Source organism: Aotus nancymaae, unplaced genomic scaffold (assembly GCF_030222135.1).
Source record: "Aotus nancymaae isolate 86718 unplaced genomic scaffold, 86718_ANA_hifiasm-v0.15.2.pri h1tg000057l, whole genome shotgun sequence".
NCBI lineage: Eukaryota > Metazoa > Chordata > Mammalia > Primates > Aotidae > Aotus > Aotus nancymaae.
In genome coordinates this window covers 24,583,614-24,611,515 of record NW_026988471.1, presented here as the reverse complement: position 1 = coordinate 24,611,515, position 27,902 = coordinate 24,583,614, and the positions used below count along the sequence as shown (strand labels likewise).

Here is a 27,902-nt window from a genome sequence, read left to right as displayed (position 1 = left end):
AACCTCTGCCTCCTGGGATCAAGCAGTCCTCCCTGCTTCTTGAGTAGCTGGGTCCACAGGTGTGTGCCACCATGCCTGGCTAATTTTTATATTTTTATTTGTTTATTTGAGAGAGAGTCTCACTCTGTCACCCAGGCTGGAGTGCAGTGGCATGATTTCAGCTCACTGCAACCTCCGCCTTGTGGGTTCAAGTGATTCTGCCTCAGCCTCCTGAGTTGCTGGGATTACAGGCACGCACTACCACGCTCGGCTAATTTTTGTATTTTTAGTAGGGACGGGATTTTGCCATGTTGACCAGGCTGGTCTTGAACTCCTGACTTCAGGCAATCTGCCTGCCTTGGCCTCCCAAAGTGCTGAGATTACAGGTGTGAGCCTAATTTTTATATTTTTAGTAGAGATGGAGTTTCACAGTGTTCCCCCATGCTGTTCTCTAACTCCTGGGCTCAAAGCAATCCACCCACCTTTGATAAGAAATCAAAGTACTTGCTTATAAGCATGCTTGAGGACGGTTTTATGTATGTCTTGGTTTAATGTACTATGTATGATCAAGCATGTACAGTACTATGTATTATTCATGGGGTTAGACAATAATGCACTAATTACATAGCAGGGTGGGTGTATTGTATATTTATATATTCTTGCAAGGTACTTCATGGTTAGGCTTTCAATAGCATGGGTCTTGGCTGATAGTTCAGGGAATAGTTTAAGTTTAGAATCCCAGCCTCCCAAAGTGCTGGGATTACAGGTGTGAGCCACTACGCCCGGCGTGTTACCAAATTACTTTCTAAAAAGGTGTATCATTTTACTTTTTCCGCTGTTGAATGTGTAAGTTCCTGTCTTGTTCTGCTCTTGAAGAATCGAATATTACCAGTTTAAAAATCTTTGCTGTTTTGTTAAGTGATAAACTTTGAGGTATCTGTCAAAAGGAGTAAGGAAGATATAACAGCAGCATGAACGAAGGTGGCATGCTGGCAGTGTGTGAGAGGCACTGTCTGCCAGAGCTGAGGAGGTTCTTGAGGGACATGTGTGTTGCAGGACACTGAAAGATCCTATTTGGATGTGTTTCTTACATGGCTTGTGCTCCACAGTAAACCTGTGCTTGACACCAGCTCCTCAAGAAAGACACTGGCAGCCGTCTCTTAAAATGGCTCACTATAGAGGATTAGTGGACTAGGCTATAGTCTCTGCTGCAGCAGCTGGTTCTAAGGCCATATTGATATTCATCATCTCCCTCTGCCACTGCCTAGATTTCCTTCACTCATGGCCAGACTGCAGCTGATCGAGGTTGTTTGCCTGAGGCCATCATTCCTGAGGAGTCTAAGCCCCTATTTTTCTTTTCCTTATCATGTCTTTACCATATACTGCACTTGACTGTTACTCTTAGATGTGGAAGCGCTGAGGAGCACCTACTAGGTCAAGCTACAAATTGCTGTCACCTTCAGGGCAGAAGAGGTTCAGTGTAACCGCCTTGCCACTGAAATGATTGGCTCTTCTTTTTGAGGAATTGTAACATAGGGTACTGAGAGTTGGATTCTGCTGATGACAAGTTGGGCAACTTAGTAGCAGCAGTGGCTCTTGTCATTAATTAGCTGACAAAACCTTAGGCAAGTTATTTAATTTCTCTGGACCTCAGTTTTCACATCTGAAAAACATGGGCTGATAGTATCTGCCTCATAGGTTTATTGTAAAGGTTAAATAAGCTAATATATGTAAATCACTTAGAATAGTGCTTGACAAATACTAGATAAGTATTAACTGTTATTGTTATTAATTCTTCAGAGTTTGAAGAGAGTTTGGTTGAGAGCTTTTTTTCTTGAACTAGGGAGCGCATATAACACCCAGACTTTTTGGATAATTAAAAGAATCCAAGCTAGGAAAGACTAAACCAAAGTGACTTGATATAGCTGTTCAGAATAGAGGGACCCCTAGGTAAACTATGCCCGTGAGCTTACGAAGTCAGCTTCTGTAATCTTCTCTGTATATCCGTAGGTGCCTCTCTGTATAGATTTGGTATTTAAGTATTATCAGCTACTTTTACACTCAAGTTTCTGCCCCCAAATCTGTACATTTATTTGCATTTTCCCTTACTTTTTATCCTTTTATTTTTTTGAAGAGGCATTTTTACTAGTGTCTAAAGCTAATCTTGCCACCTATGTTCCTAATTTCATCAGCCAACCATTAAGTGTTTTATATCCGTCATGTAATAGGCACTTGTAATACTAAATGTATAAGGCTGGGCATGGTGGCTCACACTTGTAGTCCTAGCTACTTGGGAGGCTGAGGTGGGAGGATTGTCTGAGCCCCCGGGGGTTTGAGGCTGCAGTGAGCTCTGATCGTGTCTCTTCACTCCAGCCTGGGCAACAAAGCGAGTCCCTGTCCCAAAAAAAAAAAAAAAACTGGTGCACTGTGATAAACTGTACTGGGGATGTATAGGGTGCTGCTATAGGAGCATAGCTATTTTTGAAGCAGTGGGAAGACAAAAATGTCTAAGGAGAGTAGAAATTGAGGAGAAAAGAATCCTGAAGAAGACAAACATGGAAAGACTGGAGAATGAGGAATTTGCTCGTGGAGAGGTAGAGTAGAGTGAACCAACAAGAGTCTAGTGTGACAGAAGCTGAACAGAAAAGTGCATCTCAGGACACAGGTAGTGATCAATAGATACTGCTAAACAGCCAGGTAAGGACCTTTTCCCTCTTTCCTCTGAAGGCTCTGTTGGATAACATTTCTGTTTGAATACCATGTGTTCCTTGCTATTCTCATGTGTTGAGCTCCTGAACTCAGGTGAGTGTTTGTATAGTGAGTTTGGTGGCTGAAGGAAACCACATCCATCCTCTGAATTCATTTTGTTCTTGAGTGTCAAATCTGAACTAGTAGCTCAAGTTCAGATGATGGCTCAAGTTCAGATGATGAGGAATTTGTCGAAAACTGTATCCGAAATGACTTGCAGGGAAATACTGTGGGAAGCAGGGAGATGGGATATATCTAAGGGATATTTGGGTCTCCCTTTATCCTGGTTCAGTGAAACTTCATTTGACAAGACAATTATTCCTCAATTCCACATATTCTGTTTCCTTTATTGTCCTAAAAAGAGTTGTTTTCCCTGTTGCTACCTCTAGACTCCCAGTCAGTGCTAAATCCCCTTATGTCTGATTTCTTCCCTCTGGATTAAGTGGAATCTAAATTTACAAAGCTAATTAAAGATCCCTTTGTTGCTAAATACAGGGGATACATTTCTGTTGTTATCTCAGCTTCTAGGCAGCATTTGACATTGTTGACCACCTAAACCTTAGAATACTTTTGACTTTTCTGAAACACCAAAGTTTTCTGGTTTTCTTCTTATTCCTTTGGTTACTTAGTTTATTTGCTAGCTTTTCTTCTCTGGCTCTCAAAGGTTAATATATTGTTCTATAGCATAAGCCCTCGTCTCTTCTCACTCTCTATTGCTGGCTGATCTCATTTACTGCTATGGCACAAGTTACCCTAATTAAAGCTTTTGGGCAGTAAATGAGCCTTATAACACTGATACAGCTCTATGTAAAGATCACTGTGTTATTAATTTGGACATTTTAAATGTAACAGTCATGTAGATTATACAGAATTCAGACTGCACACATCTGTATATCTGGAATGAACTCATAGTGCAACTATAATTGAAATATTCCTGTTATTTAGGCTAGAATCAAACTTGAATCTTGACAACTTAATTATTCTTGACTGCTCAAAAATATAATTTTCAAATCCTTTTTATTAACTGAATTGGGAATCTACAAGCTAAGAAGTAAATATATTAAGCACCTTCTTAAAATCTAGATTTAAATCTGTGTAGTGTTGATTTTTAATTCTTCTGAGTGGTTATTCATCTTGTCATAAAATAGTTTCTAGAATTGTACTTTAAAGTTCCATGAACATTTCAGTGGAATCAGGTTTTCTTTGATAAACACTGCCCTCCTGTGGTTAACGTAAGCTAACAGTTTTGCAAAACTGCTGTATTCTTTTCCGCTTGTAAAAATAATGTAGTGGTTTCATACAGCATATTTGCCCAGTAATATATGTGGCCATTTAGGGTTTTTTTCCCCCTCATTCTCTCTCTCTTAGTTTTTTTCTAGTGTGTCTGCATATTTTTCTCATTTCTATCTATGCACATTTTCTTTCTTTTTTTGGCGAGGGGGACAGTCTCACTCTGTCACTCAGGCTGGAGTCCAGTGGCATGATCTCAGCTCATAGCAACCTCAGACTCCTAAGTAGTTGGGATAACAAGGCATGTGCCACCACACCCAGCTAATCTTTCTTTTTTTTTTTTTTTTTTGAGAGGAAGTCTTGCTCTGTCACCCAGGCTGGAGTGCAGTGGCTCCATCCCAATTCAATGCAGCCTCCGCCTCCAGGGTTTAAGTGATTCTCCTGCCTCTGCCTCATGAGTAGCCAGGATTATAGGTGCTCACCACCACGCCTCGCTAATTTTTTTATTTTTAGTAGAGACAGGGTTTCGCCATGTTGGGCAGGCTGGTCTTGAACTCCTGACCTCAAGTGATCCACCCGCCTCGGCCTTCCAAAGTGCTGAGATTACAGGTGTGAGCCACTGCACCCGGCCTAATCTTGGTATTTTTAGTAGAACCAGGGTTTGGCCATGTTGGCCAGGCTGGTCTCTTACTCCTGGCCTCAAGTGATCTGCCTGCCTTGGCCTCCCAAAGTGCTGGGATTATAGGCATGAGCCACGGAACCTGGCCCATGCACTGTTTCTTATGTGAATTATAAGAGTTAAATGTAAATGAATATAGAAAAAATATTAAGCTATCAAATGGGGGAAGCTACATTTAAATGTAAACATGCTAAAATAAATCGAAAAGAGCAGTCAGTTACAATACATAAAATTAATAAAAACTTCCATAGAAATTCAATAGTGATGAAAAGGATGAAAAATAAACTGGAAAAAGGGTTTGTACTAAATGTGACAGTAAACGTTTCAGTATGTTTAATATAAATTAGAGAGCTCTCACAAATGCTATATTAAGTAAGTGGACTATGGCCTTGAATAGCCAATTCACAAGTGAGGAAATACAGTAATTAAAGCACAAAAATATATTTAAATCCATAATGCTACTTTATAAAATGATAGTCATAAGATTTATAATGATATTTCAGACAAAAACCAACATCACCTTGGGAGCATGCTAGAAAACCAGCTAATTATCCTGAAAACAGTAAATACAAAACAACCAAGTTACTTATCCTGCTTTTTTTTTTTTTGAGACGGAGTCTCACTCTGTTGCTCAGGCTGGAATGCAATGGCACGATCTCCGCTCACTGCTGCAACCTCTGTCTCCTGGGTTCAAGCAATTCTCCTGCCTCAGCCCCCTGAGTAGCTGGGATTACAGGCTCATGCCACCAACACCCGGCTAACTTTTGTATTTTTAATAGAGATGGGGGTTTCACCATGTTGGTCATGCTGGTCTCCAACTCTGAACCTCTTGATCCGCCTGCCTCGGCCTCCCAAAGTGCTAGGATTACAGGCATGAGCCACTGCGCCCAACCTTCTTTTTTTTTTGAGATGGAGTTTTGCTCTTGTTGCCCAGGCTGAAGTGCAATGGTGTAATCTTGGCTTACTGCAACCTCCGCCTGCTGGGTTCAAGCGATTTTCCTGCCTCAGCCTCCTGAGTAGCTGGAGTTACAAGTGTGCCACCATGCCCGGCTAATTTTTGTATTTTTGGTAGAGACGGGGTTTTACCAGGATGGCCTTGAACTCCTCACCTCAGGTGATCCACCCACCTCGGCCTCCCAGAGTGCTGAGATTACAGGTGTGAGCTACTGTGCCCAGCCTTATCCTGCCTTTTTTTTTTTTTTTTTTTTTAAATATGAATCGTACCTCAGATAACCAAATAGATGGTGGAAAACATTTCTTTTTAGAAGGACTCTGGCTTATAAATGAAAAAGGAACAATAGGCTATCAGCACTTTCCAGCTCCTAAATAAAATAATGGATGGAGATAGTGATCATTGGTGGCTGCTAAAACAATTAGACTGAAATGCCAATGGGAGACTTTATAATAAGTGGATCAAGTAGACCGCATCTATCCACTGATGTATCTTAGCATCTCAAAAAAGAGATCATAGATACTTTGTGTGTTCTGATGTGGTGTGGTAGGAGGTATACTGTATGCCTATGAAGTTTTCTTTCTAAAACTCTGAATCTGAGCAAGCCTAGGTTTCAGTTCTAATTTTCAGGAAGTGCAAGGGACAGAGGACCATATGATTAGCAAAATACAGAATGTGGGTAACTATAGCACAGTTTACTAGTTTTCTTCTGTAAGTAAACGGGAAGAAAAAAAGAGTGAGAGACACCCATAGATTAAAAGATACTTCAAGACACATGTTAACCAAATACAATTTGGTTTGAACAAACCAACTATTAAAAAAAAGTTTTTTTCCATGTAAATTTAAGACATTGACTAAATAATTTGATATTAAGGAATTATAGTCATTTTCTGATGTGTATAATTTTTTTAAGTCCTTGTCTGAGATATATACTACATACAATATTAATGAATGAAATGTCTAAGGCTTGCTCCAGAATAACCCAGTTTGTGGAGGGAGAGTGGCTGAATGTATGAATGAAACAAGATAGGCCATGTGTTGATAATTGTGATAACAGGTGAGGGGTATGTTATGGTTCATTGTAATGTTCTAATTTGGTAAACGTTTTTAAATTTCCATAGTAAAACGTTTTAAAAGTATAATATTTAAGTCTTTAATTGAAAAACATTTTTCTTTCTCCCCTAAACTACTTATAGCTTTAAATAGTCTGAGAAAATTTAGTATAATACTTCTTAAAATTAAAACTAATTCTAGGCCAAGTATGGTGGCTCACACCTATAATCCTAACACTTTGGGAGGCCAAGGCAGGTAGAACGTTGAGCCCAGTAATTTGAGACTTGCCTGTACAACATGACAAAACCCCATCTCTACAAAAAGTACAAAACTCCAGGAGTTCGAGACCAGCCTGGGCAACATGGCAAAACCCTGTCTCTACAAAAAAATATGAAAATTAGACAGGTGTAGTGGCACATGCCTGTAGTTCTAGCTATACTCAGAAGGCTGAGGTGGGAGGATAGCTTGAGCCTTGGAGGTGGAGGTTGCAGTGAGAAGTGATTGTAGCACTACACTCCAGCCTGGGCAATACAGTGAGACCCTGTCTCAAAAAAAGCAACAACAAAAAACTAATCTTTTTTTTTTTTTGGTCACAGAGTCTTACTCTTTGACCCAGGCTGGAGTATAGTGGCGCTCTCTCGGCTCACTGCAGCCTCTGCCTTCTGGGTTCAAGTGATTCTTGTTCCTCGGTCTCCTGAGTAACTGAGATTACAGGTGCCCACCACCACTTTGTTTTTGAGATAGAGTCTCACTCTGGTGCCAGACTGGAGTGCAGTGGCACGACATCGGCTCACTGCAACCTCCGTCTCCCGGGTTCAAGCAATTCTCCTGCCTCAGCCTCCCAAGTAGCTGGGACTACAGGCCCACGCCACCACGCCCAGCTAATTTTTGTATTTTTAGTAGAGACTGGATTTCACCATGTTGGCCAGGATGGTCTCGATCTCTTGACCTCGTGATCCGCTCGCCTCGGCCTCCCGAAGTGCTGGGATTATAGGCGTGAACCACCGCACCGGCCTAATTTTTTTTTTTTTTTTTTAAGTAGAGACAGGGTTTCTTCTTCTTGACTAGGCTGGTCTTGAACTTCTGGCCTCAAGTGATCTGTCCTCCTTGTCCTCCCAAAATGTTGGGATTACAGGCGTGAGCCACTGCACCTGGCCTAAAAAAACTAAGTTTAAATGCCTAGCATTTAAATGAACCTATGATAAACATTTTTTGTTTGTTTGTTTTGAGATGGAGTCTTGCTCTGTCGCCCATGCTGGAGTGCAGTGGTGTGATCTCAGCTCGCTGGAACCTCCACGTCCCAGGTTCAAGCTGATCCTTCTGCTTCAGCCTCCTGAGTAGCTGGGATTACAGATGTGCACCACCACACCCGGCTAATTTTTGTATTTTTAGTAGAGACAGGGTTTCACCATGTTGGTGAGGCTGGTCTTGATCTCCTGACCTCATGATCTGCCCACCTTGGCCTCCCAACGTGCCTGGCCTAAACATTTTTGTTATAAGGAAAATGAACATTCCTTAAGAGTGTGTGTTTATGTGTATATATGTGTGTATATATATGTGTAAATACACACACACACACATACATACATATATATTTTTTTGAGAGATAGTTTTGCTCTTGTTGCCCAGACTGGAGTGCAATGGTGTGATCTCAGCTCACTGCAACCTCTGCCTCCTGGGTCCAAGCAATTCTCCTGCCTCAGCCTCCCTAGTAGCCGGGATTACAGGCACCCACCACCACACCTGGCTAATTTTTGTATTTTTAGTAGAGACAGGGTTTCACCACGTTGCCAGGCTGGTCTCAAACTCTTGACCTCATGTGATCTGCCTTTCTTGGCCTCCCAAAGTGCTGTGATTACAGGTGTGAGTCACCACGCCCAGCATCCTTAAGTAGTTTTAACTAGCAGGTTTTCTCTGCTTCATTAAAGTACAGAACATCTGGGAAATCAGTGAAATCCTCACTAAAATGAGGATTTTTGAGACTAGTTTTTGGTCTCAACTTGTAATAGTTTAATGTCTTAACGATATTTCAACCACATTAAAATATTAAAATAGCAATTCTTTGTTCTGCAGAATATATCAGGAAATATTAATTTTTATTAGCATGGATAATATATTTTCAATTCTGAGTGTGACTCATTCTGATAATGATTTAATAATCATCTTTCAATTAAGATTTGATATGCCAGAGAATTACACTCCAGAAATATTAATTTCCATTTTCTAGCTCCTTGGACAGATGTATGTATTCATACATGTAGCCATTTCATGGTGTTTATTAATGTGATGTTTTTGCCATTAAAATTGGCAAGAAAAAACCCACATTGAAATGTATTATGTTTGACTGCTAGTAAAGTCAAATGTATTTCATTTGCTTCATAGATATTTATTATGGGATATTGAGTATGTATATAAAAGTGGACAATAATGTAGTGAATGTCTTTGTGCTCACCATTTAGCTTCTATAATTATCAATTTATGGCCAGTCTTGCTATGTTTAAACTCCTATCCTCTTGTATATTTTTTAAAGTAACTCCCAGACATCACATGATTTCATCCATAAAAACTTTAGTGGGCAAATGCTTTTGCATATGGTTATTATCCAGTTATATTAACCCTTTTTTGAACTATTACTTGTCCAGGTCCATAGTGTATTTTTGTTCATTTTCAGTACTTTAATACATTTTTAACATATAGACAATAAATAAATAAAGGTTCGGTTTTCTTTATGGGCCTTAACTTGATGAAGGCAGTAAGTTCAACTTTGGATGACTGAAATTTGAAATGCTTATGGGGTATCCAACAATTACAGGTTTTTAATAGTTTTTAGTAGACTGCGGCTTGATCCATCAAAGTGTGAGTGGTGAAGGCTTGATGCGGATAATGTTATTCAGGGAGATTTTGGTGGAGTGAAAAGTAAAAGGGGTAAGTGGATGTTTATAAAATATTTGAGGGATGGGCATAGAAAAAGACATCTGCAAAGAAGACTGAGAAAAATATTTTTGGGAAAAAGAAAAGTTTAGGAGTGTGATGTCTGTGAAGGGAACAATTAATAATGTCAGATGTAGCAGAGAGATCAGAGAAGATGATCAACAGAAATATGTGTTGGATTTTATGGCTGACCAAATGAGAAAATAGTTGCAAACACAGGAGGAGACAGTGTGTTATTCTGGTGCAAGACTTGGATTTGAATTTTGGCTGCCACTTATCTTGCTATGTTATGTTTGGAAATATTACTGGTTATTGCATTTTTGTTTCATATAGAATGTAAGTGTAAACAAGAAAATAAAAAAATATACAAAATATACATGTATATCTGTTGAGACTCTGTTAGCTATTTGTTTCAAGAATATTCACCAGACATCTTGAAGCATAGTTATAATAGCTGCTTTTGTCTGGTAATTCCAACATCTCTGCCACCTTGGGTTTATTGTGTATAGCTTGTCTTTTCTCTTGTGAGTTACTGATTTCCTTACTCTTCATATGTTGAGTAAGTTTGAATCATATATTATATATATATATATATATTTCTTTTTTATTTTATTTTATTTTTATTATTTTTATTTTTAATTTTTTGAGACAGGGTCTTTCTCTGTTGCCCAGGCTGGAGTGCAGGGGCACAATGTCCACTTACTGCAACCTCCATCTCCCAGGTTCAGGCTATTCTTGGCCTCAGCCTCTCCAGTAGCTAAAATTACAGGCGTACACCACCACGCCTGGCTAATTTTTTTCTTTTTCTTTTTTTGAGGCAGAGTCTTGCTCTGTCGCCCAGGATGGAGTGCAGTGGCACAATCTCGGCCCACTGCAACCTCTGCCTCCCGGGTTCTTGCAATTCTCCTGCCTCAGCCTCCTGAGTAGCTGGGACTACAGGCGCACACGGTCAGGACCAGCTAGTGTGTGTGTGTGTGTGTGTGTGTGTGTGTGTGTGTGTTAGTAGAGATGGGGTTTCACCATGTTGCCCAGGCTGGTCTTGAACTCCTTTACCTCAAATCATCTGCCCACTTTGGCCTCCCAAAGTGCCAAGATAACAGGCATGAGCCACTGTGCCCAGCTTGTAGGACCCCTTGCGAGGTTCCGTTTTCTTGGAGTTTTAGGTCTCTGTCTAGCTGCTGCTGGTGTTACCACAGCTGCTCCCATGGGATTGCCTCAGCAAGTGCAGAGAAAAAGAAAAGCGGGGAGAAACCCAGAGAATTTTCCCTTTCTCTATCCAGTATTTAGAAATGTCCTCTTGACTGTGCCTCAGACCAAAGCAAGAGATTTTTCTTTTGGAAAACTTTCTGCCTACACTTAGCCTGCAGTTCTGGGTTTTGGGCTACCTTTGAGTCCAGGCTCAGGGGAGGTACCAGAGGGAAACAAAATCGGGAAAATCACTGCTGGACTAGTGGTACTCCTAGTTGTGGTTTTCTCCCCAAGCCACCTGCTACTATTTCCCGAGTCCTCAAATAGCTGCTCCATGCATTCTGTCCAGGTTTTTAGTTACATTCAGTGGGAGAGACAGAATGGACTATGCCTACTCTTCACTGGAATCAGAACATAGATATCACTTTAATTTTATTATAATTATATTGTTTACTTGTTTTGGTTAAGGATTTATTGTGTACCCGTGATTTACTAGGTTTTGCTATACATTTACCAGGAAATGGATACTCTAACGTGCCTGTAGTAGGTCACAGGTAGTGAAGGGATGTGGGGAATGGAGGCAGAAGGTAAACAATTACATATTTATTAGTAGTGAATAATTGGGTTAATTTTAGCTTTTTTGGTCAATTTCTGCTTCAGGATTTCACTTACTATTTATGACTGAGAGAAAGAAGATCTGATATATATTGTTAATTTTTCTTTTATTCTGAAATATAAGGAATGAAAAGTCTGTATATGTATGGTCTGGATATAATTATTAAGGTACAATTATAAGAAATATACTTACATATAGAATTATAAGAATTTAAAATAAGAAATAATTTATTATTATGTACTTGTTTCTCAGGTCTTAGAAAAATACCCCAATACACCCATGAGTCATAAAGAAATTCTTCAGGTTATCCAGAGAGAAGGACTAAAAGAAATCAGGTGAGTTATTTATAAATATTATTAATAATAATAAATAATATTTGTTCAGAGTATTTGGTACTATGTAGTAGTATACTTTAGTCCTGAAGATTATTTATTAAATTTTAATCATTTGTTAATGATTTATTCAGCTGTCAGATCCTTGGAATTTTTTAAGTCATTACATAGTTTTAAAACCAGAAGTAAATTAAATTCTTAGAAAGAACATATCTATCTTTAAGCTCATGCACTTTAAATTTTAGGAAGGGCTGGAGCCATCTTCAAGCCTTCATCTGTTACTTCAGGCTTTTGATTTAATAAACTTGGTCATTAGTGATAAAAGTTAATATCATACAGGGAGAGTCCTAGAGGTCGACAGATAGTCTAGGAAGAAATAACACTGGCTAAAGAGGATAAAATGAAAAAAACTGTAAAGCAGTATATATGTCAAATAATGATCTTATTATGTTCAAATATAATAGACTTGGGTCATTAATATAGGATTAAAGATAACACACACTTTAATTTTTAAGAACCTTATTATATTACAGTAACAAGCCAGGCATGGTGGCTCCCACTTGTAATCCTAGGTCTTTGGGAGGCTGAGATGGGAGGATTGCTCGAGGCCAGGAGTTTGAGACCAGCCTGGCCAACATAGTGAAACCTCATCTCTACAAAAAATTGAATTAACTAGATTTGGTGGTGTGCTCCTATAGTCCTAGCTCTTTGGGGAGCTGAGGTGGGAGGATCACTTGAGTCCAGGAGTTTGAGGCTACAGAGTGCTAAGAAGGTGCCACTGTACCCCAGCCTGGGTGACAGAGTAAGACTCTGTCTTTAAAAAAAAAAAAAAAAAAAAAAATCACAGTAATACATACTAGTGTTGTTTGTTTTGAGATAGAGTCTTGCTCTGTCACCCAGGCTGGGGTGCAGTGGCACAATCTCAGCTCACTGCAACCTCTCCCTCCTCGGTTCAAGCAGTTCTCCTGCCTCAGCCTTTTGAGTAGCTGGGATTACAGGCATGTACCATCCCGCCCAGCTAATTTTTGTATTTTTAGTAGAGACGGGGATTCACCATGTTGGCCAGGCTGGTCTCGAACTGACCTCAGGTGATCCACCTGGCTCAGCCTCCCAAAGTGCTGGGATTACAGGCATGAGCCACCACACCCGACCAATAGTCAGTGTTCTTAATCAAGACTGTCATCAAGAAATGTTAAAATTATATTAAGTATGCTCTGTATATTAAGACAGAAAATTGGGAGTCTGTGTTAGTTTTCATTAAGATAGGAAAAGTTGCAGTGCTTTCAAACTACTAGTGGTTTTCAACTACTAGTGGTTTTCAGCTATGGGTGGGATTGTGTAACACTCTTAGAGAAAGAGTTCAGAATTTTGGGGGGCTGTTTTTGATTATACGGTGATTGCAGTGGGGGAAACACAGTGTCATTTAGTGGGCAGGTCACAGGAATGCTGCATGTCTGGCATTGTGCCAGATATTGCTTCACATTGAATAGTTTTTCATCTCAGGTACCAGTAGTGTTCCCATTGAGAAACAGGAAGTTATGCCCAAATATTTGTAAATGGACAATATATTTCCTGATGAATAGCCATTGCATGTTCTAGATTTTATTTCTCATTTTCTTTTTCATTTTAAGATAAAGTTTCACTCTTGTTGCCCAGGCTGAGTGCAATGGCGTGATCTCGAGTCACTGCAACCTCCACCTCCCAGGTTGAAGCGATTCTTCTGCGTCAGTCTCCCAAGTAGCTGGGATTACAGGCATGTGCCACCACGCCTGGCTAATTTTGTATTTTTAGTAGAGATGGAATTTCTCCATGTTGGTCTAGCTGGTCTTGAACTCCTGACCTCAGGTGATCTGCCCGCCTCGGCCTTCCAATATGCTGGGATTACAGGCATGAGCCACCATGCCCGGCCTTTTTTATTTTTATTTTTATTTTTATTTTTTTAAGAGATAGAGTCTCTGGCTGGGCGCGGTGGCTCATCCCAGCACTTTAGGAGGCCAAGGTGGGCAGATTACGAGGTCACGAGTTGGAGACCATCCTGGCCAACATGGTGAAACCCCATCACTACTAAAAATACAAGAATTAGCTGGTCGTGATGGCGCGTGCCTGTAATCCCAGCTTCTCGGGGAGCTGAGGCAGAAGAATTGCTTGAACCAGGGAGGCAGAGGTTGTGGTGAACTGAGATTGAGCCACTGCACTGCATCCTGGCGACAGAGCAAGACTCTGTCTCAAAGAAAAAGAAAAAAAAAAAAAAAAGAAAAAGAGATGGGGTCTCATTATATTACCCAGCCTGGAGTACAGTGGCTGTTGACAGCCATGATCATGGTGTACTACAGCCTTCAACTCCTGGCCTGAAGTGCTTCTCCCATCTCTGCCTTCTGAAGCTGGGACTGAGCACTTGTTTTCTTTTCTTTGACATGAAATTCTAATTGAGTTTTTAAATTGGCTCTCTCCAAAGCAGTTTAAATTTTTTTTTATTTGATTTGTAGTGAAACTTAAGTAGGCTGAAATAAATTAGGTTTGCTTCATGGATATAAAAAAGTGAATTATAAATTAGTCTATCTTACTTTATATAACACATCCCTGAAGAATTGAGTGTACATATCATAAAATTAAAACATGAAAATGCATTTTGAAGGCTGGGCACAGTGTCTCATGCCTGTAGTCCCAGCACTTTGGGGGTAGGTGGATCACCTGAGGTCAGGAGTTTGAGACCAGCCTGGCCACCATGGTAAAACCCTGTCTCTTTAAAAAAAAAAATCATCCAGGCATGGTGGCACGCGCCTGTAATCCCAGCTACTTGGGTGTCTGATGCAGGAGAATAGCTGGAACCCAGGAGGTGGGGGTTGCAGTGAGCTGAGATTGTGCCACTGAACCCCAGCCTGGGCAACAGAGCGAGATTCTATCTCAAAAAATACATTTGAAGAATTAGCTTTTAAAAATATCTTTTGTGGGCTGGACACAGTGGCTCACACCTGTAATTCCAGCACTTCGGGAGGCCGAAGCAGGCAGATCATGTGAGGTTAGGAGGTCTAAATGTCAGTATCATCCAGCTCTAACATAGTAAGCCTCTGGGACTTTAAACTTACCATGATTATTTCCAGGGAGCAAGTAGGAATAGTAAATAAAGATTAGTAAACAAAACAAAACAACAGCAGGAAAAAATGGAACAGGTTCTTTTAAAAAAGGTAGTAAAGTATGTGGATCATCAGATAGCTTCTGGTTCACTTGGTGACAATTTAAGGTAGCTTTTCCTGGTTAAACTATATTGTGGTTATGCAGTTATGGGAATACAAAGCAGTTCTTTCTACGTCACCAGTAACTTTCATTTTGCCAAATCTACAGGATTTTTACTTCTTGCCTCTCCTGCGTCTTAGAATTATTTAACATAGGAGGCTATTATATTACTTCCTTCTTGAAACTTAAGTGACACCATGAAGCTTCCTACCTTCCTTCCTCTCTAAGCTTGCTTTCTCAGCGTTTGTGCTAATAACCTCTCCAATTTAAATGCAGTTTTTATTTCCATTCCCATAGCTTTAAATATCTTTTCTGTTTTGTTAACTCCCACATATATAAGGAAGCTACTTTCCCTCTCAGCTTCTGTACATGCTGACCACCCTTAACAGGGGATGTGCTGTCACTCAGCTATTTGACAGTTAAGTCATTCAGGTCTCCATTTGGATACCTCTTTTTCAGAGAGAATTTTGTCTGACTTAGTGGTCTTGAACATATCTACCTATTTTAGTTTGTTGTAGTGTTTTGTGTTTTTTTATTTTTCTTTTGATTCAGAGTTTTGCTCTTGTAGCCCAGGCTAGAGTGCGACGGTGCGATCTTGGCTCACTGCAACCTCCGCCTCCTGGGTTCAAGCAATTCTCCTGCCATAGCCTCCTAAGTAGCTGAGACTACAGGCGTGTGCCATCATTACTGGCTAATTTCTGTATTTTTAGTAGAGACAGGGTTTCACCATGTTGGCCAGGCTGGTCTGGAACTCTTGACTTCAAATGATCCTCCCTCCTCGGCCTCCCAAAGTGCTGGGATTACAGGTGTGAGCCACTGTGCCCAGTGTGTTCTATGTTCTTCATAGCACTAAGGTTTGAAATTATACATTTTTGTAACTGTAAAAAAACATACAATTTCTCTGTCCCTTACATTAAGCTAGCGCCAGAGGCAGTGACATTATCTTTCCCCAACCCCTCAGCATATGGTTCATAAATATGGTGGATAGTATTTCAAACCTACTTGTTAATGAATATATGAGGTATTATTGGTTGGAAGATCATTTTCTTTAATATTTTTCTTTTTTCTTTTTTTTTTTTTTAATAGAGACAAGGTTTCACCATATTGGTCAGATTGGTCTTGAACTCCTGACCTCAGGTGATCCACCCGCCTCGGCCTCCCAAAGTGCTGGGATTACAGGCATGAGCCACCGCGCCCGGCCTGGAAGATCATTTTCATATGTAGTTATAGATTATTCTCTTGCTGCAGTGATGTGTCAAATGGTAGTCTTTTTTTTTTTTTCTTCTGAGATAAGGTCTCGCTCTGTCACCCAGGCTGGAGTGCACTGGCATGACCTTGGCTCACTGCAGCCTCATTTTTTTGGAATCAGACAACCCCATGACCTCAGCCTCCTGAGTAGCTGGGATGAGAGGTGCATGTACCACCACTCCCAGCTTTTATTTGTATTTTTTATAGAGACAAGGGTTTCACCATGTTGCCCACACTGGTCTCAAACTCTTAGGCTCAAGCGATCTTCTTGTCTTGGCCTCCCAAAGTGCTGGGATTACAGGCTGAGCCACCATGCCCAGCTGGTAATATTATATTCTTAAAAGTTTTTAGAAAGATTACAGAATGAAACACATACTATGCTTCTCAAAGGTGTGTGACTACTTACTGTTTTATTTTCATTCCTCAGACCTCAATACATGACTTGGAGCTCTTCTCCCTTTTTATTTTTCCTTTGGCTCCCACATTTGAAAGAATTTTGCTTAGATTATTCAATACCATTTTTGTTTGATTTTAAAATTAAGTGGTAACGACCAAAATATTTATGAACATATTATTGAATAAACAAAATAAGGTACATGCATACAATGGAATATTATTGAGTCTGAAGAAGATAGAAAATTCTGATAGATGCTACAGTATGGATGAACCTTGAAAACTTATGCTAAGTGAAGTAATCAGACCCAAAAGTACAAATATATGACTCCACTTACATGAAATACCTAGAATAGGTAAGTTCGTAGAAAGTGAGTTACTGTTGAATGAGTACAGAATTTCTGTTAGAGACGTAGACAAGTTCTGAAAATGGATGATGGTGACAACATTGTCAATGTACTTAATGCCACTGATTAAAAATGGTTAAAATGGTAACTTTTATGTTATGTGGGTTTTACTGCAACCAACCAATAAAATATTTAAAAAGAAGTGGTTAGCTCCAACTGAGAAAGCTTCAGCTACTAACCCCTTTAAGAAGTTAGGTGGTAAGATTGACAATCATTTATCCAAAGTATGGAATTCTCAGAATTAATTAGAAACATGAATTCCTTTTTTTTAAAAAAAATTACAATCTTTAAATTAAATGCCTGTTTATAACTATAAAACCTAGCAGCATTTTAGAAAATACAGGAAGAAAAAGGTCCTTAAATTTTTCCCCTCACCATTATCTATGACTTTGTGTATTCCATTATTATTATTTTATGCATTAATGCACTAATTTTAAAGAGTTTAGGCTGGGCATGGTGGCTCACACCTGTAACCCCAACACTTTGGGGTTTGTATTTTAAAGTACAAAAATTTGCTGGGCATGGTGGCACGCGCCTGTAGTCCCAGCTACTTGGGAGGCTGAGGCAGCAGAATTGCTTGAACCTGGGAGGCGGAGGTTGCAGTGAGCCAAGATTGCCCTACTGCACACCAGCTTGGCACCTGGCAACAGAGCGAGACTATCTCCAAAAAAAAAAAAAATTGATCTATATATTGGGTAGAGATTTTGTTTATTGGGTTTGTTTAGTTAAACAACCTGTATTCTGGCCCATATTCTCATTACTGTATCTCGTGTGTTGATTCTGGATTATACTGTGCATTTGTGTGAATCTTAAATATTGAAGGAATGGTTAGGTATTTTGTTTCCCTCTGAGACACTAGAAATAAAACCAAGGATTCAGAGAGATGTGTGCATTTTGATGGTATACTTCAGTTACTCTCTAAGGGAAACCATTCAGAATTCTATGTTACCTTGAATCAAAGTAACATTTATGGCAAAATGGCTGTCATTAGCCATCAGGATATAAAATAGCCGTTTAAAAGAGCACTTTCCTTTTTGTCCGATGATGTTGATTTTACAGTTTGCAGAGAAACAAAGAGCACCTAGTGCCCCAGTTTGTTTTTAAGTTTCTCCCAACTCGAGCCCAATTTCTTCTTGTCATTACAAACTATGCCATTGGTCAGGAAGTGTCAGAGGTGATTCAAACAGCAGCCTCCCAAATATGTTCCCATAGCTCCTCCCACACAGCTTCATGGCACTGTTTCTGAGATTTTGGGCATTGATAGTTTATTTAAATGTTCTCTGTAAGCCTCTGAGCTATACAGTTCTATAGTTCTTAGGGTCTGATCAGAAGACCAGAAACTACACAGTAATTTGAACAGGAGCGTTATCAGCTGGAAGTTATTAACAGATTAACCAGGGATTAACTATGCAAAGGTAAAGAGAAAGCAGGGCTCTGGTTCAATGGATGACAAAGTTCATTGGTGCTGTAACCTGAGGTGGCCACAGGAAAACTGCCTGCTAGGTACTAGAAGAGCTTTGCTGTAAAGCCCTTTGCTGGGGAACCTGTCCAACCTTTTGGGGAATAAATATTAGCTACTACGTATTTATGTAATACATAAAACTATACAGGTTCAGCTAAACACATGAGTTAATGTAACTTCTTTCTTTTTCTTTTTTTTTTTCCTTTGAGACAGGGTCTCACTGTAACCCAGACTAGAGTGCAGTGGCACAATCATGGCTCACTGCAGCCTTGACTTCCTAAGTAGCTGAGACCACAGGCGTGCGCCGTCATGCTTGACTAATGTTTTGTATTTTTTGTAAAGATGGAGTTTTGCCATGTTGCTCAGGCTGGTCTTGAACTTTTGGACTCAAGTGGTCCTCTTGCTTTGGCCTCCCAAAGTTTACAGTCATGAGCCACTGTACCTGGCTGCCTCTTGTATTTTTTTTTCCAATCACAGCTCACTGGCCGCCTCTTGTTTTTTTTTTTTTTTCCAATCACAGCTCACTGGCCGCCTCTTGTTTTTTTTTTTTTTTCCAATCACAGCTCACTGGCCGCCTCTTGTTTTTTATTTTTCCAATCACAGCTCGCTGCAGCCTCAAGTGATTCTCCCACCTTAGCCTCTCTAGCAGCTGGTACCACAGGCACACACCACCATTCCTGGCTAATTTTTAAATTTTGGGTGGAGACAAGGTCTCTGTGTTGCCCAGGCTGGTCTTAGACTCCTGGACTTAAGGGATCCTCCCACCTTGGCCTCCCAAACTACTGGGATTATAGGTGTAAGCCACAACACTTGGCCTAAAGACACTTTTTTAAAATATAAATTTTTACTTTTGGAAAATTCTAAACTGAAACAAAAGTATACATCCTCCATCATAAACTATAAATAGTCTTTACACAAACTTGGGTGTTCTGAAATAAATTGCAGTCATTTTATCATATGAATATGTCAGTATATATCTAACAGATAAGAACTTGAGACTAGTGTGCAATTTTGATATTTTGGCTTGTTATAAAATATAAAACAATTAAATCTACACATTAAGCATACACACTGTTGACAGAATACACACCCTGAATACTCTTTGAAACCGTGCCTGTTAATTCTTTACTGTTACTCATTACTGCTTCTACTCTTAGGCTAGATATACAATAGGTTTTTTCCCCTCCATCAGCTGTGGCTGCCATTGGTGTTGACAGATGTGCTTTTATAGCATTAAGTGTAGGAGTTAATGCCTTCTTTCTAAAGTAGCTATTCCCTTTAGTGCTTTTCCCCCTCCCTGCCTTTGGAGTTTCCTTAACCTGCTTTGCTCATTTTGTTAGCTGTATTATCTTGACTCTTCTTATATCAGCTAATAGAGAAATAGAGTTTTTTGGAAAGAAGAGAAAAATAGTAAAGTATTCCATTCTTGAGAGCCTATTCTCTGAATAGTTTTTCTTGTCTTTCCATTCATAAACAGAAGAGGGTAAATAAATTAGGAAGGTTATTTGTTCATGAATTTATCATCCATGAATTAGGCATTTTCTGAATTAAACCATTCATGAGTGATCCCAAAGGTTCATGATATATAGTTAGTAATTTTGATGACTTTGAATCTTTCACACATATATTACATATAAGATGAATATATGTAAGTTATAAAGCTAATGAATGCGTGTGGCCAGCTGCCTAGATTGTAAAGAACTCTGGGAACCACCCAGTAAAGATCATGCTCAGTAAACATTTTAGAGATTGAGATTTTACGTCTTTGGGGAAGTCCTAATGACATCTGATTAGTACTAATTTGTCTATGAAGAAAATGATCTCTTTCCTACAGTATTTAAGGTTATATGTTTTAGCTTACTTTATACAAAAACCAATCAGAGCACCTATTTTTTCCCCATCTCTCCACATGCAAACGTTTATAGCAAGGGAAATAAAGTCAATGTTCTCTTTGACTTTCCAGCAGAAATTTTTACTCCTGCAGAGTAGATCATTCGATTATTTGCTAGGATTTCATTAGAAAGAGCTTAGTTTTAGAATGAAGAACATCATTTATTGTATTGATATTATGTCTAAGGTTGGCTGATACTGTCATGGTTAAGCCTGCATCTTCCTCCTCTTCTTCTTTTTAAACATCTTTAAAATATTCTTTGTAGAGATGGGGTTCTCACTATGTTGCTCGGGCTGATCTTGACCTCTTGGGCTCAAGCAGTTCTCCTGCTTTGGCCTGGGCATGAGCCACTTTGCCCAGCCATCTTCCCTATCTATTAGTTGCAATCTGCTTTGAGGTTCACAAATCTGATTGGGATGTCAAGAAGGATTAATAATGAAAAAATGACAACAAAATGCTTGGGTCTTGACGGAAAAGAGTATTCTTATCTATTGTAGTTCAAATCCTCAAGAGCTCTATTATGGGTCACAGGGAAGCTCATAAACCTTAAGTCCATAGCTGATGGCTTTATGATGGCTCCTTGACATTGAAATGCATGGGAAGAATATTAAAGAATGGGAAGTATTCATTGTATTCACATTTAACTGTAAATTGCCCTAACAGTTTTACTCTGTTACATAATCAAATTACTGCAACTGTTTTCTGAAGTAGTTTAGACTTTTAGCTAAATTTGTAAATTTTTAGATATTTTGATATGATATTTTTGTCTAACTTTTAAATTTTAATGAAGAAATTAATGTTTTATGTAGCATAATGAGGGGGTTGCTAATTGGGGGAATTGTGGATATTGCTGGGAGTAAGAAAAATCAAAAAAAATTAAAAGCTTTTTTTTCCCTTCTTTCATTTTCCTGCACTGCATTCCAACTCCAGAAGGTAAGAAGTATTACTTTATTCTAAAGAAGTATTATGCAATTATAAAGCACACTTTTGTAAATTTAATTGAACTTACCTTTGGATGCATGAGTTTTACTCTTTGAAACTAAATAATTGTCCAGAAACTAATATTTATTATGTTAATGTTAATTCATTAAGTGTGCTTTTTTTGGTTCTTGCAGTTTGTAATCATTGATCATAAGTTTAGAAATGCAGTCTGCATTAACATTTATTAAAATCAACATTTGACTTATAATAGCATTGGAATACCAAGTGTTTTGCAGATTAATAATGAAAATATTTAGGCCGGGCATGGTGGCTCCTGCCTGTAACCCCAGCACTTTGGGAGGCTGAGATGGGCAGATCACCTGCGGTCAGGAATTCAAGACAAGCCTGACAAACATGGTGAAACTCTGTCTCTAAAAAAAATAATAATAAGAAGAAAAAATAAATAAAATATTTAATAGACTGGAAACGTGTATATTAACATTTGCTTTATGGCTGTAAGATTGAAAATGTCTGTTTATGCTCTAATTTAGATAAAATATTGGTAAATCGGCCAGGTGCGATGGCTCACGCCTGTAATCCGAGCACTTTGGGAGGCTGAGGTGGGCGGATCACCTGAGGTCAGGAGTTCGAGACCATCCTGACCAATATGGTGAAACTCCGTCCCTACTAAAAAAATACAAAAATTAGCTAGGCATGGTGTTGGGCACCTGTAGTCCCAGCTACTCAGGAAGCTGAGACAGAATTGTTTGAACCCGGGAAGCAGAGGTTGCAGTGAGCCAAGATTGTGCCACTGCACTCCAGCCTGCGCAACAGAGCGAGACTCTTATCTCAAACAAAAAAAAAGAAAAAAGAAATTGGTAAATCCTCTAGGGCCATGATACTTAAAGCCAGGGCAGAATGGGTTAAAAAGCGTAGTCTGGATCCTTTACTGAATTGGCCTTTTGTGTGTGGGCATGGCTTTTTAGATTTGTCTCCGCCATAACAGCTCCCGTGTTATATTATTGTCTAACTTGCCTGTGAGACTTGAGGCCAACAGTCATGTCCATGTATTTTAATGTTATGTGGACATGGCATGCTTGAGTTATAGTTAGAGTTTAATTAGTCTTTTTAACTCTAGTTAAATCTGTAGTTCATTAAGTTCATTTGTAAGAACCTATTTATTGTAAGCAAGAGTTTGTGGATGGAAGTTTAATTAAGGTCTTACCAAGTTAAAATTATAATTAAATGAAAAACTAGGTAAATTTTTGTTTTGTGTTATGTTTGTTTGAAGGGAGCATATTCACTTATTTATTTTTTTGGAGACAGAGTCTCGCTCTGTCACCCAAGCTCTGGAGTGCAGTGGCACGATCTCGGCTCACTGCAACCTCCGCCTCTCAGGTTTCAAGTGATTCTCCTGCCTCAGCCTCCCGAGTAGCTGGGATTACAGTCATCTGCCACACTCTTGACTAATTTTTGCATTTTAAGTAGATACAGGATTTTACCATGTTGGGTAGGCTGGTCTCGACTTCCTGACCTCAAGTCAAGGAAGTCCCGCCTCATCCTCCCAAAGTGCTGAGATTATAAGCGTAAGCCACCATACCCAGCCATTGATTGGGTTAAGTGCATATGATAGGAACCAAATGTGAATAAATGAGGTTTATTTGGAGAATGTGGAGGTAAAGGCAAGACTCAGACTCAAAGGCAAGGAACAGGCTCTGAAATTAGGAAGAGGAAGGCAGCTTCAGAGATCAGGTAGATAGAACTAATGCCTAGTTTCATCAAGACATTCCAGCTGGGCTAAATTAGTCAGTCTACTCCACTCAAACTTAAACTTTAAGGAAGAGTGAACTTGGATGGCCCTAGGGATGGAGTGCCTAGGGATAGTAAGACGTCTTGATGGACAGTCTTACCAAGACTGCTTCCAGTAGAGTAGGACGTAGTTTCCCAAAGCAAAAGTAAGTGTTTTTTTTTTTTTAAAGACAGTCTTGCTTGCTCTCTTGACCAGGCTGGAGTGCAGTGGTACAATCTTGGCTCACTGCAGCCTCTGCCTCCTGGATTCAAGCAATTTTCCTGCCTCAGCCACCGAAGTAACTTGGATTACGGTGCACACCACCACACCTAGCTAATTTTTTGTATTTTTAGTAGAGATAGGTTTTCACTATGTTGGTCAGGCTGGTCTTGAACTCCTGTCCTCAAGTGATCTGCCTGCCACAGCCTTCCAAGGTGCTAGGATTACAGGCATGAGGCACCATGCCCAACCAAAATTGAGCATTCTTTACAGAAGAAGAGGGAATGGATATTGGCCAGGCAGAAACTATAGCTGTCCATTGCTCACTATAGAAAATTAGAGTATAACTAAAAAATGTAAGCCATAAGCAGTTGTAAGAAGTAACCTTTTATGCAGATTCTCCTAAAGGTAGCATTGTGTGAAACCATAGTGCAGTATCACAGCCAGAATATTGTTTCTGATATAATCCACCTGGTTTTACTGGTACCCAGATGTATGTATGTGTGTGGGGTGCTAGGTGATTTTTTTTTTTTAAGACAGGGTTTCATTTATTTTATTTTATTTTTAAGACGGGGGCTAGGTGATTTTTATCATGTGTATAGACGCATGTACCCACCACCACAATCAAGATACAGAATACTTTCAACGAGTATCCCTTGTGTTCTCCTTTTAAATTCACATGTACTTCCCTAGTATCTCCTCAAGCCCACCTTCCTGATACTAGTCTGTCCTACATTTCTATAATTCTGTCATTTCAAGTGTTTAATGGAATCATACAGTATGTAACCATCTGGGACTGGCTTCTCTGCAACCCCCACTCATGGTATGTCTCTGGAGAGTCTTCCAAGTTACCGTGTCCATAGTTCATTCTTTTTTATTGCTGAGTAGTATTCTTTGGCATGGATGTACCACAATTTCTAACTGTTTATCCATTGAACAATATCCGAATTGTTTCCAGGTTTTGGCTATTAAAAATAAAACTTCTATGAACATCTGTATAAATGTTTTGGTATGGGCATACATTTTCCATTCTCTGGGATAAATGTGCAGAAAATGCTTTTGCTGGGTTGTGTGGTAAGTGCATGTTTAATTTGAAAGACACCTTGAAACTAAATGAATTTCTTGTAAACTGCATATAGTTTAGAGTTTTGTTTTGTTTTTTTTTTTTTTGCCCATTCTGCCAATCCTTGCCTTTTGATTTGTGTATTTACACCATATATTTTTAAAGTAATTATTGATAGGTGAGTTTGTCTGCCATTTTTTTGTTTGTTTTCTCTATTTCTCATTCCTCTGTTTCTTTTTCTTGACTTCCCCATGGATCGTATTTTAGGATTCTGTCTTGATTTATTTATAGTATTGTATTTATTTGTATGTCTTTACATAGTTTTCTTAACTGTTTCAACTGGGTATTACAGTATATCCATGTGATTTATCACCGTCTACTGATAACATTTTACCACTTCAAGTGAAGTGTGGAAAGCGTACTTCCATTTAGATTCTTGAGTATGAGATGGTATTAAAATTTGTGTTCCAATCGTCAAATGTGATTTATACGATTTATGAGAAGCATAGTCTGTGGTATATACTTACTCCTGCTCTTCCTGTTTTTTCTTCCTGGTGCTACAGGATTGCTTCTTTTATCATTTCCATTCTATTGAATGGCTTCCTTTAGTCATTCTGTGAGAATAGGTCTACTCCTTTTAGTAAACTACTACTTTTAGTTTTACTTAGTCTGAAGCTGGTTCATTAGATATAGAATTCACAACTGACAGTTCTTTTCATTCAGCATTTGTGAAATGTCATGCCACTTCCTTCTGGCCTATGTGGTTTTAGTTGAGAAATCTATTGCCATTTGAATTGGTGTTTCCTATAGTAATGTGTTGTTTCTCTCTGACTGCTTTCAAGACTTTTCTTTGGATTTAGTTTTCAGAAGTTTAATTATGATGTATCTTGGTGGACTTAGTCTTGGTGGACTTATTTAGATTTATCCTATTTAGATTCACTTTGTTTCTTGAATCTGCAGGTTTATTTCTTTTTTCTTTTTAAATCCTGTTAACGTCTTCAGGTTTTTTGTTGTTGTTGTTTGTTCATTTGTTTGTTTTTTGTTTGTGAGACCAAGTCTCGCTCTGCCACCCAGGCTGGAGTGCAGTGGCATGATCTCGGCTCACTGCAACCTGCGCCTCCTGGATTCAAGCGATTCTCCTGCCTCAGCCTCCCTGAGTAGCTGGGACTACAGGCGCATGCCACCATGCCTGGCTACTTTTTTGTATTTTTAGTAGAGACGGGGTTTCACCATGTTAGCCAGGATGGTCTCTATTTCCTGAACCTCTTGATTCTCCCGCCTCAGCCTTCCAAAGTGCTGGGATTACAGGTGTGAGCCATCGCTCCTGGCCAGGTTTTTGTTTTTTGAGACAGGGTTTCATTCTGTTGCCCAGGCTGGAGTGCAGTAGTGCGATCTCAGCTAACTGCAGCCTCAGCCTTCTGGGCTCAAGCAATCCTCCCACCTTAGTCTCCTGAGTAACTGAGACTACAGGTGTGTACCACCACACCCAACTAATTTTTGTATTTTCTATAGAGGCGGGGGTTCACCATGTTGCCCAGCCTTGTCTCAAGCAACGCCTGAACTCAAGCAGTTTGCCTGCCTTGTCCACCCAAAGTGCTGGGATTATAGGCGTGTGCCATTGTGCCCAACCTATGTATATGTCTTTAACCAAATAAGAGATGTTTTCAGCTGTTAATTCTTTGAATACTCTTTTGTTGTTGTTGTTGTTGTCTTGTTGTTGTTTTGAGACAGAATCTCACTCTGACTCAGGCTGCAGTGCAGTGGTGTGATCTCTGCTCCCTAGAACTTCCGCCTCCCAGGTTCCAGTGATTCTCTTGCCTCAGCCTCCCTAGTGGCTGGGATTACAGGTGTGTGCCACCATACCAGCTAATTTAGTGGAGATGGAGTTTCACCACATTGGCCGGACTGGTCTTCAACTCCTGACCTCAAGTGATCCGCCCACCTTGGCCTTCCAAAGTGCTGGGTTTACAGGTGTGAGCTACAACACCCTGTCAATTCTTTGAATACTCTTTCTACCCTACTCTCTCTTTTCCTTCTGGAATGCTAATGCTATGAATGTTGAATCTTTTGTTGTTATCCCACAATATCTTGAGATTCTGTTAATTTTTTTTTCAGTGTTATTTTTTCTGTCTGCTCACATTGAATAATTGTATCGACCTGTCCTTAAGCTCACTGATTCTATCCTCTGTCATCTCCACTCTCCTATTGATTTCATCTAGTGAGTTTTAAAATTTCTTAATGTATTTTTCATTTCTATAATTTATATTTCATTTCTTTTTATAAGTTCTGTCTTCGCTGATGTTTTCTATATGTTTCAAGAGAATTTTAAGTCGTTTTTGAAGCATTTTTATGAGAGCTGTTCCAATATTTATTTATTTATTTATTATTTTTTTGAGATGAGTCTGTCTCTGTTACCCAGGCTGGAGTGCAGTGGCGTGATCTCGGCTCAATGCAGCCTCCGCCTCCCGGGTTCAAGCAATTCTCCTGTCTCAGCCTCCTGAGTAGCTAGGACTACAGGCATCGGCCACCACGCCCGGCTAATTTTTGTACTTTTAATAGAGACAGGGTTTCACCATATTTGTCAGACTGGTGTCAAGTCCCTGACCTCAAGTGATACACCTACCTCGGCCTCCCAAAGTGCTGGAATTACAGGCATGAGTCACTGCACTCGGCCTACTCCAGAATTTTTCTTACAATTTTAACATCTGTCTCAGTGTTGGTGTCCTTTAATTGTCTTCTTTCATTCAGATCGTGATTTTCTGTTGAACCCTGGATATTTTGGCTATTGTGTTAGGGGATGTCCAGTCTTACTTAGGCGGGCAGTAACCATGCTTACTTAGGTTTACCGTGCGGGTCCTGGACTGTTTTGGTGGATTGTGGTTTCAGTAACAGTTTAATTTTTAGAGCCTTTGCAGTGGTATTTGGGTCTGCTTGTTTTATCTGGTGCTGCAGAGGCTCCCATTGACCTCTGCTACTTCTTATTGATCTCTGTTGCTTCTGTCTGAGGGGGTTGGAGTTTTCACAGGCTGGGCTGCTTGATGCCTGTAGATATGGAGAAAAGGGAGTCTTCAGCCTGTGGGGACAGCAGGTTTCCTGGCCTGACCCCTTTTGCTTGAGCTACTTGGCTGCTCAGCATCTTGCGGGTGGGGGGAGGTGTTGTAGTCTCAGACCCACAAGGACAAAGAGGCTTCCTGGGCTGGACTGTTGTTTGTGATCTTCTCCCACTTACTGGTGCCATTTGGTCTCCCCTATTCTAGTCTTTTTTTTGAGACTTGAGACTTAAGGGAACATAAAACTCGCAACAAAAGTCATTTAATAATCTCCTAAGATCTACCATAACTAAGTTACTTCTCTTAGTTGGGAAATACCAGGAATTGGTAAAATTAATGGGTCAGTCAACTACTTCAAACCTCTGAATCTCAATATAAATGGCTACACCAAGACTGGTAGCTCTGGTTCAAAGTAGAAAAAAATTGTAATAAATAGTGTTAGGTGTTTGGTATTCTTACTGATTTAGCACACAGAGCTTGGATATCTAACTAGGACAAAGGTATAAAATTGCAAAAT

General features: G+C 39.6%; 1 protein-coding gene across 1 annotated transcript in view; it reads left to right on the top strand.

Annotated features, from left to right (window-relative positions):
• ASXL2 (ASXL transcriptional regulator 2) overlaps positions 1-27,902 on the top strand; it is a 148,476-nt gene that overhangs the window by 31,960 nt on the left and 88,614 nt on the right. Inside the window, exon 2 of the mRNA XM_012453269.3 lies at positions 11,629-11,711. Coding sequence (XP_012308692.2) covers positions 11,629-11,711 — 83 coding nt within the window. The remainder of the gene's footprint in view (positions 1-11,628; positions 11,712-27,902) is intronic.